Genomic DNA, 17,271 nt, shown 5'->3' with positions numbered 1-17,271 from the left:
AGTTAGTGCCTACAAAAAGACGCCATKACTATTTCTCTCTTACACTTAAATGAAATGACTACGGGACAGAGTGCAGTATAGTCACTGGTTGTGTGACCCTGGTTTGAATCACCTGCCTCAGGGGTTGCTACACTGGTGTCAGCACTGGGATGGTGATCATGTAGATCACTAAAGGATGAATGTGGGTCTTTTTAAAGAGTAAGGAAGCCAATGTTACAATAATGGGGTATGGGTAATGGGTAACTTTGTGGTTAAATTTGACTGGAAGACCTGAAATTTATTCGGCGTCCCACGATGCACTGGGTTGCATACTTTGACCCGGCATTCAGCTAGACATCCGGGCTATGTGTGGTATTTTGRGGAAGATGGCGACACTTATCCTGCCTGCTGATTGGATCAAAAACTGGGAAAAATCTGGAAAACATGAGTTGTAAGTTGTATTATATAGTTAAATTGTGAGGACGAATGTCTTGTTTCATTTTCCATAAGGGTTGTTGAGCCATGCAACCAGTTCCCATCGTTATCCTCGTACGAGACCTGGGCAATCTCGCAATGTGAATTAGCAAACCTAGCATGCTAACTAGCTAGCTAACCCTACTTCAAACAGTGAGGCCATTTCACAATAGCAAGATACAGTTGGCTGCGGTTCAATAATTATGTTAGAAATTATAGTTTGGTACAGAATTCGACAGATTCCATATGGGATTGATATAACAATTAATTTAACACAGTTGGCCTGGGTCATTCGATACGAACTAATTAGTTAGCTAACTTTCGAGTCCGCCGCCAGTCCTCCGAAGCAACTAGCTACAGTAGCTTATTGCTGTGAAAGCCAGTAGGCTAGCTAGTTAACGTTAGCTAAGCAGCTAATGATGCAGGTTAGCCTGGTAGTTGACCCTGTACATTATAATGTTAGCTAGTAGTTACCCAATGTAGCTAACTAGCTAGTTGGTAAGATAACTTAATGAACAGTGAGCTAGCTACTGCATCACACAACGTACAGTTGGTGATCACATAATAAGCTAACTAGCTACCGACGCATACCCAGCAAGCTGATTATGCTGGCACCACCATCTGATTCTTGCTACACGAAACATTAGCAAGCTAGCTCGTTGGCCACTTTGTTTAGAATAGCCACCATCTGTATGGATTAACGAGCAAGCTACTGATATTTTAGGTAATACATGGTTCCCTGGCAGTTATCACTTTGTCTCCACATTTTCTATCATCATGGTAATTCTTATGGTAGTCCCTAACTATCTAGATAGCTAACGGTACTGAATTGAAAACATGTCGTCGACTGAGTTAGCTAGTATGGGGGCGATTTCAACTGATTTAATAATTGGCAACAGTTACAATTAACGTTACATTTCAGATATTTAATAGACGCTCTTAACTGATTTACAGGAGCAGTTAGGGTTAAGTGCCTTGCTCAAGGGCACACCAGTTGGCATTGGTCAGTATTTAGTCTTCAAGCTCTCTAGTAACTGGACATTCCAGTTTTGACAATGTTTTAAATTGCCATATGAAAAAATGCTCAGAATGGCGTCCTCATAAAACAATAACGTCTGTTAGTTACAGTATTATATGCAGTGTTATTATTAGAGGCGGAGATTAGGCTGTCTGCAACACACTACACATTATGTATGCATATACTACTGTACACTACTACTAACTGTACCAGCTATGATCATTTAGATAACTATTCACTGAAAATACTAGTATCCTAGTCATTGAAAATAAACTAGCTAATATAAAGTATAAAGTCACCTTTTCCCCTTCTCTGTTCAGTGTACAACTATGTAAGAATCTTGCAGACAAAACCAATCATGACAGCATAATAAAAGGTATGTACCGCTCTGCTATTTGAAAGAACAGTATGCATGTTAATTTTGTTACCATTGAGTACAATTGCTACCTGAAATGAAGATGTACTATTCATTCAATGATGGTTTCTTGCTATGTCAGGTGTCATCTAATGTTCTTATAGCATCATACCAAGCTTACATCTCAACAACTCTTCGGTTGACTGTTTGTGAGTAGGTCTAATACTGACACATTGTATTGGGAATAATTCTCTTCCCGTTTGCCTCATCCCTTCATTCTTTAGATATACAGGCTGCTTTGTATGAACTCTGCTGGCATGTCGTACAAGGGAACTTCAAGCTGGACCTCGCTGCTAGCGTCCTCAGTGACATGATGGTATGTATGGCCTTGTTGAAGTCCTCTCATTGTCTGCAATGTCTGTCATCCCAGAAAACCTGCAATGCTTTTAGAGGATTTTGTGGCCTATACGATAGTCCTTTTAGTGAAAACATTGACTCGCACAGTATCTGGAGTGATGTGTATTTAGTTCTTATTTTCTGGTTAGTAAAGATRCACTATACAGAAATCGTGCCGCCATTACCTTGTTACTAAAATTCAAATAGTACTTATAATTTCAGTTTGTGACAAAACAAGCAAGTATAGTGTAGAGAATCATTGTACCATCTAAACCGCTGTGAAATATATATTTTTAGGGCACTCCCCAAAAAAAAGAAAGTGTGTTGAAATTATAGACATATCTGATGTTTTAATCAAAACTTGCTGAGCTATGTTAAGGAAAAATGACAGCGAGTGACTGTGACTAGCACCCATTGTCTCTCTCTCCTCCCTGTTGCAGCGACCACCACAGAACATCAACAGTGTTTATTGCGCTGTCCTTGTTGCTGAAGCTGCAACATACACTGAACCGAAATATAAACAAAACATGCAACAATTTCAAAGATTTTACAGAGTTGGAGTTCATATAAGGAAATAAATTATTTAGGCCCTAATTTATGGATTTCACATGACTGGGAATACAGATATGCACCTGTTGGTGACAGATACCTTAAAAAAAGGTAGGGGCATGGATCAGGAAACCAGTCAGTATCTGGTGTGACTACCATTTGCCCCATGCAGCGCGACACATCTCCTTCACATAGAGTTGATCAGGCTGTTGATTGTGGGACTGTGCAATGTTGTCCCACTCCTCTTCAATGGCTGAGCGAAGTTGCTGGATATTGGTGGAAACTAGAACACGCTGTCGTACACGTTGCTCCAGAGCATCCCAAACATGTTCAATGTGTGACATGTCTGGTGAGTATGCAGGCCATGAAAGAACTGGGACATTTTCAACTTCCAGGAATTGTGTACAGATCCTTGCCAAATGGGACCGTGCGTTATCATGCTGAAACATGAGGTGATGGCGGCAGATAAATGGCACAACAAAGGGCCTCCGGATATCGTCACGGTGTCTCTGTGCATTCAAATTGCCATCAATCAAATGCAATTGTGTTCGTTATCTGTAGCTTATGCCTGCCAATACCATAACCCCACCGCCACTATGGGACAACGTTGACATCAGCAAAACGCTCGCCCACACAACTCCATACACACTGTTGCCATCTGCCCGGTACAGTTGAAACCGGGTTTCATCCGTGAAGAGCAAACTTCTCCAGTGTGCCAGTGGTCATCAAAGGTGAGCATTTGCATACTGAAGTCGGTCAAGACCCTGATATGGTTTCTGACAGTTTATGCAGACATTTYTTAGTTGTGCAAACCCCCAGTTTCATCAGCTGTCCGGATGGCTGGTCTCAGACGATGCCGCAGGTGAAGAAGCCGTATGTGGAGGTCCTGGGCTGGCGTAGTTACACGTTGTCTGAGGTTGTGAGGCCGGCTAGACAAACTACCAAATTCTCTAAAACAATGTTTAAATGTCCCTTATGGTAGAGAAATTAATGTTCAATTCTCTGGCAACACCTCAGATGAACATTCCTGCAGTCAGCATGCCAATTGCACGTCCCTCAATTTGAGACATCTGTGGCACTGTGTTGTGACAAACTGTACATTTTAGTGGCCTTTTATTGCCCCCTGCACAAGGTGCACCTGTGTAATGATCATGCTGTTTAATCAGCTTCTTGATATGCCACACCTGTCAGGTAATGGATTATCTTGGCAAAGAAGAAATGGTCACTAACAGGGATGTAAACAACATTTGAGGGAAATAAGCTTTTTGTGCGTACTGAACATTTCTGTGAGCTTTTATTTCAGAGCATGAAACATGGGACCAACATATGTTGCATTTATATAACTAATCCCTCATTTGTTTAGGGAAAAACATTCACTATTCCTTCAACCCTTCCTCTTTATACGTAACATGTATGCATCGCATGCACCTGACCAATAGGGCCTGACTTATAGCCTATCATAATCACATCAATAAATTGGTTATAACAAATTCCGAACACTGTAAAACATTGACAGCAAAATGGATTCAAAGGAAGTGACAAACTCAAAACAGGTGAATGTTTACTGGTTGCTCAGGAGATAATGGGGAAGTCAGATGTGTGGAATAAATGTGACTCGTGGAAAATACTGGAGATCAAGAAAAAGAAGGTAAGGAGCAAGCGCTGCGTACATATTATTTGGTGTTCGATAACAATATAATATTTCTGACCCTTTGGAACATTATAAACGACACTAAATACATTTATAAGTACCAKAGAGTCTGTTGTAACGATTTTTTGTAAAGCCTTTGTTACAGCAACCATTTCCAGGATGGAATTATTAATTTTTTATGCTTATTCAAGGGTCACTTTGTTATTTTAAAACTAAAATGCTTGATTGCATTTCAAATCATGAATGACTCATGTGCTGTGTGATGACATTAATGAATCATTGATTCAGTAGCCTATATAACTATTGAAATAAAGGCCTAAGTAAGTTATGGTATTAAGGACTCAACAGSATCCGCTCTTAGGCCTACAGCTTGATGGTGGTTATACAAGGCTTCTATACTAAGCCTACTAATTATAATGACATTACTTATTATAATTATGACCGTAATAGTAATAATAACAATAAGGAGATCAAGTAAAGGAGGGTTATTATTTTTCTGACAATTTGGTACAGTGTAAGCAACACTTCATAAATTATAAATAATACCAGAGAGGCTGTTCTAACAGAAAAAAAGTGTAATGCCTTTATTACATCATAGCAAAGATTTAAAAACAGCAGAATTTGTGAAATTATTTATCTGACGTGTTGTGATGGCGTGAGGCTTGGTGCTCACGGAATCGGGGCGGCAGGTAGCCTAGTGGTTAGAGCGTTGGACTAGTAACTGAAGGGTTGCAAGATCGATTTCCTGAGCTGACAAGGTAAAAATCTGTCGTTCTGCCCCTGAACAAGGCAGTTAACCCACTGTTCCTAGGCCGTCATTGAAAATAAGAATTTGTTCTTAACTGACTTGCCTAGTTAAATAAAGGTAAAATAAAAAGCAGTAGTCTATTAAACAAACACTCAAACAGGCAACATAGGCAGCATCTGTCTTGTTTTTGTAGATATACAGTGCCTTCGGAAAGTAATCATACCACTTGACTTTTTCAAAATGTTATGTTACAGCCTTGTCCTAAATTTTAATTATTAAAAAAWAWATATATTTCCCAAAAAGTTWTGGGGTAGATCAGCTTTAGTAGATTGTTGCTTCCATCAATGTAATTGTCTGCATMATTTCCAATCCCCCATATATATTTTTGGCATATGTGTGTGTGTGTGTRTGTATGTATGTATGTATGTATATGTGTGCGTGTGTATACAGTTGAAGTCGGAAGTTTACATGCACTTAGGTTGGAGTCATTAAAACACATTTTTCAACCACTCCACAAATGTTTTGTTAAACTAGTTTTGCCAAATCCGTTAGGACATCTACTTTGTGCATGACACAAGTAATTTTCCCAACAATTGTTTACAGACAGATTATTTCGCTGTATCACAATTCCAGTGGGTCAGAAGTTTACATACAATAAGTTGACTGTGCATTTAAACAGCTTGGAAAATTCCAGAAAATGGTGTCATGGCTTTAGAAGCTTCTGATAGGCAAATTGACATTTGAGTCAATTGGAGGTGTACCTGTGGATGTATTTCAAGGCCTACCTTCAAACTCAKTGSCTCTTTGCTTGACATCATGGGAAAATCAAAATCAATCAGCCAAGACCTCAGAAAAAAAATCGTAGACCTCAACAAGTCTGGTTCATCCTTGGGAGCAATTTCCAAACGCCTGTACAAACAATAGTATGCAAGTATAAACACCATGGGACCACGCAGCCGTCATACCGTTCAAAAAGGAGACTCGTTCTGTCTCCTAGAGATGAACGTACTTTGGTGCGAAAAGTGCAAGTCAATCCCAGAACAACAGCAAAGGACCTTGTGAAGATGCTGTAGGAAACGGATACAAAAGTATCTATATCCACAGTAAAACGAGTCCTATATCGACATAACCTGAAAGGCCGCTCAGCAAGGAAGAAGCCACTGCTCCAAAACGGCCATAAAATAGCCAGACTACGGTTTGCAACTGCACATGGGGACAAATATCGTACTTTTTTTTCCTGATCTGATGAAACAAAAATAGAACTGTTTGGCCATAATGACCATCGTTATGTTTGCAGGAAAAGGGGGGAGGCTTGCAAGCCGAAGAACATCATCCCAACCGTGAATCACAGGGGTGGCAGCATCATGTTGTGGGGGTGCTTTGCTGCGGGAGGGACTGGTGCACTTCACAAAATAGATGGCATCGTGAGGATGGAAAATGATGTGGATATTTTGAAGCAGCATCTCAAGACATCAGTCAGGAAGTTAAAGCGTGGTCGCAAATGGGTCTTCCGAATGGACAATGACCCCAAGCATACTTCCAAAGTTGTGGCAAAATGGCTTAAAGACAACAAAGTCAAGGTATTGGAGTGGTCATTACAAAGCCCTGACCTCAATCCCATAGAACATTTGTGGGCAGAACTGAAAAAGCGTGTGCGAGCAAGGAGGCCTACAAACCTGACTCAGTTACACCAGCTCTGTCAGAAGGAATGGGCCAAAATTCACCCAACTTATTGTGGGAAGCTTGTGGAAGGCTACCTGAAACGTTTGACCCAAGTTAAACAATTTAAAGGCAATGCTACCAAATACTAATTGAGTGTATGTAAACTTCTGACCCACTGGGAATGTGATGAAAGAAATAGAAGCTGAAATAAATAATTCTCTCTTATTCTGACATTTCACATTCTTAAAATAAAGTGGTGATCTTAAGACAGGCAATATTTACTAGGATTAAATGTCAGGAATTATGAAAAACTGAGTTGAAATGTATTTGGCTAAGGTGTATGTAAACTTCTGACTTCAACTGTACATGCATGCATGCATCTTTTTTTTAAATATACCTTTATTATTCCCCGCAAACCCTACAACCCCTCCCCCAATTGGAGTAAACTAATAAACAATAGTTATATTTTTTGTTTTTAGTCCTGGCCTTCCTCTATTTCTGATGTCAATCCAGTTTATCTATTTGTAACTATGCTATTTCACAAAATGTCTGAACCTTTGTTATCTTGTTGTTATTAGTCACCCCCTTCAGCTCCGTTCAACCCCTCCCATCTATCTCTGAACACCATCCATTTTGGATTTCTATTTGCCATATATTTTTCAACTGTGCTGTGATACTTCACAAAAGTACTGAACCTTTCTTTTCTCATAGCTTCTACAGATTGTAAATTAAAGAAATATGTTTGCTAAAATAGTAATTATGTTATTGATTGACTGACTTTTCAAATAACCCAGCATTGCTATCTGCAACGTTAGTTCTAGGTAAATGTTGCAATTCTTCAGCCATTCTTGGACCTGTGACCAAAAACGAGCTACATATGGACAATACCAAAATAAATTATCTAATGACTGCCTCCTTGCAGCAAAATCTGCAGAGCTGGGAAGGTTGTATCCCATATACATATATAAACATTCTATATGTTACAAGATTTTTGTATAATTAAAATTGAAAAATTAAAAGTTTTGAATCTTGCGTCGTTTTGCGTGTCAATTCATAAACCATGTGCCATGGAATCAGTACATCGAAATTCTCTTACCAAATATTTTGCAATTTATATGGCACAGCTGTCAATTCTTTGGTCCTTAAATGAAACTGGTATATATTTTTGTTTATTACAATTTTCTTTAACCATTTTTGGACTATAATGCAGGGCCAACAGACAAGTTCCTTCCTTTTTCCCCCTTCCACTTTTCTCTTCCATTTTTGTGGTAATGCTGGAATTAGTTGGTTGTAATTTTGGGTAGAGCAGACATTTCCATATGTCTGTTAGCTGCATGTGTGAACTCCACCAGTCCTATTTATGATATATTTTACCTTTTTTAATTTTTTTTAATCAATTAGTTTATTGGAGTTTAACAAATATTTGTTGTATAATTTGTTCTGTCTTTTCAGGTGGATTAAACTGAAATTGCATCCAACTTTCTAATATTTTGGAGATTATTTCGTTTCAAATAAACGAAAGTGAGCAGTTGTAATCTGAATAAAGGGAAAAGGGCCATTCTTGAACATGGGGTGAGACATTCGTACTAATTTACTAGAGAACCATTTCGCATTTAAGTATAACTTTTGTATGACTGATGCCTTTAGTGAGAGGTCTAATGCTTTAATATTTAATCATTTCTGCACTCCATATTCGTTATATAAATAGGCCCTTTTAATTTTGTCTGGCTTGCCGTTCCAAATAAAATTGAAGATTGTTTGATCATATAATTTAAAAAGCAGGTCACTAGGTGTAGACAAAACCATAAGCAAATAGGTCAACTGTGATATGACTAAAGAGTTAATCAGAGAGATTTTTCCACAAATAGACAGGTATTTTCCTTTCCATGGTAGCARGTTCTATTTTTGCTAACTTTCTATAAAAATGTGTTTCTTTCGGGATATGTATACCGAGTATGTCCACATCCCCGTCAGACCATTTTATTGGTAAACTACACGGTATTGTAATAGTTGCATTTTTTTTTTGTGATGTAATACTTATCATAATTTGGTTTTAATCCAGAGAAGTTAGAGAAAGTATCTAGATCCTCTGAGGCTGTGGAGTGATTCTAATTGTGGTTTTAAAAGGAAACATGAATCAGTGTACAATGACACCTTTGTTTTTAAGCCATGGATTTCTAACCCCTAATRTTATTATTGGATCTAATTTTAGCTAACATTTCGATGGCAATAACAATGAGATATGCCGATAGTGGACAAGCTTTTTATACTCCTCTTGACAGTTTAAAACTATCTGAGATGTATTCATTATTTACTATTTTACACCTAGGGTTACTATAGATTAAGATAAATTAAAATGAATTCTCACCCTTGTCAGTCTGTCTTTGCACAACTCAGTGAAAGGCATTTGCCTGCTTCCCATATATAKTTGTTRTTGTCTGTCTGTCTATCTATATTTTTCAGGACCCTGTCTTTCATAGATCATTCGTAAAAATCCAAAACTTTAAAAGCTATTTTCCAAAATGTATATATAAACTCCAGTTGTACTTTATCTAAAGCCTTTTCAAAATCCGCTATAAAAACCAGGCCTGGTTTCCCCGATATTTCATAGTATTCTATTGTTTCCAGTACTTGTCTTGTATTATCTCCAATGTATCGTCCATGTAAAAAATATGTCTGATTAGGATGAATAATATCTGACAAAACCTTTTTTAATTTTATGCGCCAAGCATTTAGCTAGAATTTTTGCATCACAACACTGAATTGTAAGAGGCCTCCATTTTTTTAAAGTGGACTGCATCTTTATATATACCATTTGGATCCTGTTTCAGTAATAATGAAATCAGACTATAATCTACCGTTTGTATAGGAGTGGTTAAAACATGCTAATAATGGTCCTCTGAGTATATCAAAAAAGGTTTGATATACTACCTTAACTGGTATGCCATCCAGCCCTGGAGTTTTCCCGGACTTAAAGGCTTTAATTGCGTCAAGAAGTTCCTCCTCTGTAATTTGGCATTCACATGAGTCTTTCTGTACATATGTTAATTTTACATCATTAATAGGGGGGGGAAATCCATACAATTAGCTTCGGTTAGTGGAGATGGAGGAGACTGAAATGAAAACATTCTTAAAGTACTTTACTTCCTCTTTCAAAATATTGTTTGGTGAATCATGAGTGACTTCATCATTTGTAACAAGTTTCAATATTTTTGGGGGTAGCATTTCTATGTTGAAGATGGAAAAGGAATTTGGTAAATTTTTCCCCATATTCCATCCAGTTCGCTTTWAAAAAAAATAATATATTACACTGGATCTTTCTTGAATAAGTTCCTCTATTTCTTTTTGTTTTTCCTCTAACTTATTCTCAGCCTCTATGGTACAGTTTTTATTGCTTTCTATCTGCTGTTAGTCCTTCAATTTCCTTTGTTAATATGGACTCTCTTGACCTAAATTGCTTTTGTTTAATAAGTGAGTACTGAATTTCATGGCCTCTGAAGGCACTTGTAAAAGTGTCCCATACAATAAGGGCTGTACCTATGTTGTGGGAAAAAGTCCGTTATAAATTATTCTGTCCTAGTTAAAAACATGTTTATATCCAGTAGGCTTTGATTACATTTCCAATATCCTCACCCACGTGGAAATGATGTAAGAGTAATATATATGCCAATTATGTGATGGTCTGACCGCATTCTGTCCCCTATCAACACTTTTGGTGCCAGAGAGAATGACATAAGAAAAGTAATCAAGACGACTAGTTTGATTAAGCCTCTGCCATGTATATCTCACTAGGTCAGGGTATTTAAGCCTCTGTATATCCACTAATTCCAATATATCCATGACATTCATGATTTCCTTAAGTGCCTGAGGGGGATAGTTTGTAGTGATTTCCTTTACGGTCCATGTAGATATTTACATCCTTATTAAAATCTCCCACCATAATAATATAGTCTAGTGTATATACTACCTCAACGAATCGGTGCCCCTGCACATTGACTCTGTATCGGTACCCCCCTGTATATAGTGTCTCTATTGTTATTTTACTGCTAMTTTTTAGTTACTTTTATCTCTTATTCTTATCCCTATTTTTTTTAAACTGCATTGTTGGTTAGGGTCTCGTAAGTAAGTATTTCACTGTAAGGTCTACACCTATTGTATTCAGCGCATGTGACAAATACATTTTTTATTTGATTTAGTGTTGCTTGTGTAGTTGATAAATTATTATATATTTTCAAAGAAGCTTGGATCATTATTTGGACCGTATAGGTTATTAAGCCAATATCTGTTTATGTTCTAATAACATATTTAAAATCATCCATCTACCTTGAGGATCTGCTTGGACAATTTGCACATTTGGATCAAAATTACTGTTAATTAATATCATCACCCCTTTTGAATTTCTTTACCCATGGGAGAAATATATTTTGCCCCCCCCCCCAGTACTTTTTCCACAAAACTTTATCTAAAATTGTTGAATGAGTTTCCTGTAAACTTCTCTTTTAGCCAGGTAAATACTGATCGTCTTTTCTTATTATCTGCTAAGCCATTACAATTATAACTGGCTATACTTATTTCACCAATTACCATAATGAGACCCAAGTTTCAATTCTATTTGTCATGATATATGTTTGTAAACGTACCATTAAAAAGTAACATGATGATTGAGTGTCTATATAGCTGTACCATGATATTTGCGTTGCTACTAAGTAAATCTCCAATTGGTCCCCATTATTCCACCCACTAAAACCACCCATCATCCCGAGTTGGGTTGTCATCCCAATGCCCGGCAGACCGCCCCGGAGAGACTGGGACCMATCCTTCGAAACGAGCACACAGTGCCACCCACAGAACAGAAGCAGATCAAACGCATTTCCATCGCCCTCACCTCGATTTGTATTTTATATATAGAGCCATTAAAAAAAAAAAAAAATCTGTTATTTTCCTAAATTAGCCATTAATATTTGTAGTAGTCTAGGCGGTTTATGCAAAGGATTTTTACCTCTCACCAGTCTCACCATTACCAAAATTACATTATGGCAAGCAATTATTGTGATTCATCCTATATTGTTCCTAACATCKTTTACTCCCTCGCAACAGTTGTGGCACACACACACCACCCACACACACAACCAACCGTAGTCTCAGATTCTCAACAGTTGCACCATCCCAGAGCCCAACTCAAGAAAGATCTTGATTTACGAATGCATATACAGTTGCAGCTGTTTGAGAAGGCAGGCAAAACTGAGCAAAAAGTAGGCAAAAAAGGGGGAGATTTGATTAACCATTGTCAGATATATYCCGTTGCCCTGAAACACCCACAAATGGTCCCCCGTTGTTACCATATTCCCAAGCATCTCTGTGCAGACCTTTGATTTTGTGCCACCAGGGCCACAATAATATGCTCCCTCTCTGAATGTCCGAGTGACCCCCTGCCCATTGGTTACTGCAGCTAGTGTTGCCACTGCCTGGGTGGGGGCACCCGGAATCCCCACCGGCTAGGTACAAGGTCATCAAGGTTCTTATTAGCAGCTTTGAGAATTTCCTTATTATGCTCTCCCATCAGGGGGCTCTGGCTTTGTAGGACCAACCCAGCCAGGCAGGCTCAGAATCTTGAGCGGGCGGTGCTGCTCTAGAAGGTCTCTGACCACATTTTGGCTGCATACAGGCCGCTTACAGCAGGCCCATAAAACAGATAAGGACTTCTCCTTAGTATCTTGGTCGTTCAGGTGGGTGTATAGGGATGTGGTCCGTTCCATCAATATAGGACCATAAATAAATTAGATGTATTATTTATTTTTTAAATGTAGTTCCCCATGATAGGACAATAAATAAATAAGCTGTATAATTCATTAAAATGTATACTTGCACAAAATCGAAATCTCTCTCACAACCCTTGCTCACAGACATACATTGGTTCTGGGATATGCAACCATTTCCTTTCTCACTCACTTAACGTCACACTTTCTCAAACACCAAAAAACATACACCACCCATCTCAATACATCCACACATATCCACATACTGTGCCTTCTGTCTGCTCTGTTTTTATCTCCACAATGTTGTTGAATTAGTGCTTTTGTGTTCCAATTAGTTGTTATATTTGAAGATACAAAAAAAACATATTTATCTTTTCTATTATTACAATCCACAACATGGGTAGAATTGTTTCATTATTTGCCTCTTGCGAACTTACWTGTTAAGAWTAGCCTTACTCTAAAATGTATTAAATTGTTAACCTCTCTGGTACTAGTAGGACGATAGCATTTTATCAGTGAAATTGCAGGGCGCCAAAACAACAGAAATCTCATAATTAAAATTAAAATTATACACCATTTTAAAGAAACTTCTCGTTAATCCAGCCAGTGTCTGATTTCAAAAAGGCTTTACGGCGAAAGCACACCTTGCGATTATGTTAGGTCAGCACCTAGTCACAGAAAACCATACAGCCATTTTCCAGCCAAGAAGAGGGCTCACAAGTCAGAAATAGCGATTAAATTAATCACTAACCTTTGATGATCTTCATCAGATGGCACTCAGGACTTCATGTTACACAATACATGTATGTTTTGTTCGATAAAGTTCATATTTATATCCAAAAATCTCAGTTTACATTGGCGCGTTATGTTCAGAAATGCATTGTCTCAAACAAACATCCTGTGAAAGTGCAGAGAGCCACATCAAATAACAGAAATACTCATCATAAACATTGATAAAAGATACAAGTGTTAAACATACGAATAAAGATAAACTTCTCCTTAATGCAACTGCTGTGTCAGATTTCAAAAAGGCTTTACGGCGAAAGCACACTTTGCGATTATGTTAGGTCAACACCTAGCTACAGAAACCCATACAGCCATTTTCCAGCCAAGGAGAGGGCTCACAAGTCAGAAATAGCATTAAAATCACTTACCTTTGATCGTCATCTGGTGGCACTCCCAGGTCTCCATGTTAGACAAATGTTTGTTTTGTTCGATAATGTCCCTCCTTTATGACCAAAAACTGTCCAGTAAAAACGAAAAGTACAATAAAAGTTGGTAGAAACATGCCAAACGATGTTTAAAATCAAACCTCCGGTTGTTTTTGTCATAAATAATCAATAATATTTCAACYAGACAAAAGCTTCGTCAATAGGAAAGGAGAAACAAGAAAGGCGCGTTCCCGATCAGGCGCATGGCTGATGTGTGGAAATTTCCACTGGCTTCTCATTGAAAGTGCTGTATCTCCCTCATTTTTCAGAGTAAAACAATGCCTGAAGACTGGCCTGAAACAATGCCTAAAGACTGGCCACATGCCATAGAGCTTCCTCTACAAGTCTTTGTATGGTGGATAGGCTTTCAATGGAAAAACAGTCTTTCAAAATAATAGTACTTCCTGGTTGGATTTTCCTCTGGTTTTCGCCTGCCATATCAGTTCTGTTATACTCAGACATTATTTTAACAGTTTTGGAAACTTTAGAGTGTTTTCTATCCAAATCTACTAATTATATGCATATCCTAGCATCTGGGCCTGAGTAGCAGGTAGTTTAATTTGGGCACGCTTTTCATCCAAAATTCCCCCTACCCTAGTGAAGTTAAACAATACCCCATAATGATAAAGCAAAAACAGGTTTTTAGATATTTTTGCTAATTTATTACAAATAAACTGAACCCTTTACTCAGTACTTTGTTGAAGCACCTTTGGCAGCAATTACAGCCTCGAGTCTTCTTGGGTATGACGCTACAACCTTGGCACACCTGTATTTGGGGAGTTTCTCCCATTCTTCTCTGCAGATCCTATCAAGCTCTGTCAGGTTGGATGGGGAGCGTCGCTGCACAGCTATTTTCAGGTCTCTCCATAGATGTTTGATCGGGTTCAAGTCTGGGCTCTGGCTGGGCCACTCAAGGACATTCAGAGACTTGTCCCAAAGCCACTCCTGCGTTGTCTTGGCTGTGTGTTCAAGGTTGATGTCCTGTTGGAAGGTGGACCGAAGCCCCAGGTCCTGAGCCCTATGGAGCAGGTTTTCATCAAGGATCTCTCTGTACTTTGCTCCGTTCATCTTTGCCTCGATCCTGACTAGTCTCCCAGTCCCTGCCGCTGAAAAACACCCCCACAGCATGATGCTTCACACCATGCTTCACCGTAGGGATGGTGCCAGGTTTCCTCCAGAGGTGACGCTAGGCATTCAGGCCGAAGAGTTCAATCTTGGTTTCATCAGACCAGAGAATTTTGTTTTTTGTTTTTTTCTCTGACATGCACTGTCAACTGTGGGACCTTATATASCCAGGTGTGAACCTTTCCAAATCATGTCCAATCAATTGAATTTACCACAGGTGGACTCCAATCAAGTTGTAGKAACATCTCAAAGATGATCAATGGAAACGGGATGCACCTGAACTCAATTTCGAGTCTCATAGCAAAGGGTTAGAATTCTTATTTATTTTTAAATAAATGTGCAAAGTTTTCTAAAAACCTGTTTCACTTTGTCGTTGTGTGTGGATCAATGAGGAAAACAATTAATTTAATACATTTTAGAATAAAGCTGTAATGTAACAAAATGTGGGAAAAGTCAAGGGGTCTGAATACTTTCCGAATGCACTGAATCAAGAGAACATCCCATGTCATCTCTACTGCCTCTGATCTGGCTAACTCACTAAACACATGGTTCATTTGTAAATGATGTCGGAGTGTTGGAGTSTGCCCCTGGCTATCCGTAAATAAATAAAACATTTATTAAATGGTTCCGTCTGATCCTGTCTAATATAAGGAATTTTAAAAGATGTATACTTTWAATTTTACTTTTGATATCTAAGTATATTTTATCAATTACAATTACTTTTGATACTTAAGTATATTTAAAAGCAAATRCTTTACTTCTACTYGTAGTATTTTACTGGGTGACTTTCACTTGAGGCATTTTCTATTAAGGTATCTTTTACTCAAGTATGACATTTAGCCACTTTTTCCACTACTGCAGACAAGGTACACTTGCACCTGTGCTAGAAGAAAACAGTGTTCCCTTTTGCTGACCAGCCAATTCATTAATCTGACTGAACCTTGTGCTTTGMTTGTAAAGAAAGCTAAATGACACTTCTGGAACTTCTCTATCAGCAAACAAAAGTAATTGAGAATTTACCTTTTTTAATAATGTATGTCTTGAATGCTTCTGATTTCTTGTTTATTTCCAGGAACTGCGCGATGACATGCCATCCATTTTAGCAGATGTTTTCAGTATACTAGGTGGGTATAACTTCAGTTTGGGCATATTGTGACAGTCATTTGAAATTGTATGCCTAAATGTAAAAAAAAAAAATGAGTTGGCCAATTACTGTAATGTTATCATGATATTATGTTTTAATAATTAATTTTTGACAGACATTGAGACCAGTTCTTTGGAGGAAAAAAACAAACGCGACCATTACACCCAGCTAGTGGGAGCATGTCTGGTAGGTATATTTAAAGTTTTTACTGCAAGGAGCAAAAATCYGTTATCATGAAATTATGTCAAACTTTCACTAGGTGGTAGTATTGTTCAAACAAAACTCAACCTTTGTCTGTTGTATTTCCCATTGTAAGGCCAAAACACAGTATTTGTTTCAAGCTTAAATAAGAACAAACGTTTTTTAAATTGGTTCTGAATTTAGAATATTATAGTAATGTTTGATTTTCTTCACAAATGTTAAAGGTGCAATCAGCAGTTGCTAAAAAAAAATTAAACTTATGAATGATACTGTATGTAGACATTGATTCTTATATATATGCCTCATTAACTTTGTTCAACTGTCGTATCCCATCAGAATCCAAAATATATACGCTTGTTTTACTCCAATGTTTGTAAACAAAGTAAATGTAAACAAACATTATATAGCCTCAAAACATGTTTCAAACTATAATTTCAAAGCAAATTGAATTATTTACAAGCCCTTAACCAACAATGCAGTTTTTTTTAAAGAAAATGTTTGCTAAAAAAATAACATATTTAAATAAACTAAAGTAATTTAAAAAAAGTAACACACTAAAATAACAATAACGAGGCTATATACAGGGGGTACCGGCAACGAGTCAATGTGCAGGGGTACAAGTTAGTTGAGGTAATATGTACATGTAGGTAGAGGTGAAGTGACTATGCATACATAAAAAACAGAGTATCAGCAGCGTAAAAAATGGGTCAATTTGCAAATAGTCCAGGTAACCATCTGATCAACTGTTCAGAAGTCTTATGGCTTAGGGGTAGAAGCTGTTCAGAGTGCTTATAGCGTAGGGGTAGAAGCTGTTCAGAAGTCTTATAGCGTAGGGGTAGAAGCTGTTCAGAAGTCTATATGGCGTAGGGGTAGAAGCTGTTCAGAAGTCTTATGCGTAGGGGTAGAAGCTGGTTCAGAAGTCTTATGGCGTAGGGTAGAAGCTGTTCAGAAGTCTTATAGCTTAGGGGTAGAAGCTGTTCAGAAGTCTTATAGCGTAGGGTA

The 17,271-nt window shown here is 37.9% G+C and overlaps 1 protein-coding gene across 1 annotated transcript in view; it reads left to right on the top strand.

Annotated features, from left to right (window-relative positions):
• The first annotated feature begins 313 nt into the window (after positions 1–313).
• The window catches only part of LOC111950537 (THO complex subunit 2), an 88,587-nt gene continuing 71,629 nt past the window's right edge, over positions 314–17,271 (top strand). The window contains 5 exon segments of the mRNA XM_070434483.1: positions 314–430; positions 1,792–1,847; positions 2,111–2,202; positions 15,997–16,048; positions 16,184–16,254. Of these exon segments, the coding sequence (XP_070290584.1) occupies positions 345–430; positions 1,792–1,847; positions 2,111–2,202; positions 15,997–16,048; positions 16,184–16,254 (357 nt within the window). The 5' untranslated portion in view covers positions 314–344.

Source organism: Salvelinus sp. IW2-2015, linkage group LG23 (genome assembly GCF_002910315.2).
Source record: "Salvelinus sp. IW2-2015 linkage group LG23, ASM291031v2, whole genome shotgun sequence".
NCBI lineage: Eukaryota > Metazoa > Chordata > Actinopteri > Salmoniformes > Salmonidae > Salvelinus > Salvelinus sp. IW2-2015.
This window is presented reverse-complemented; position numbering and strand designations above follow the sequence as displayed.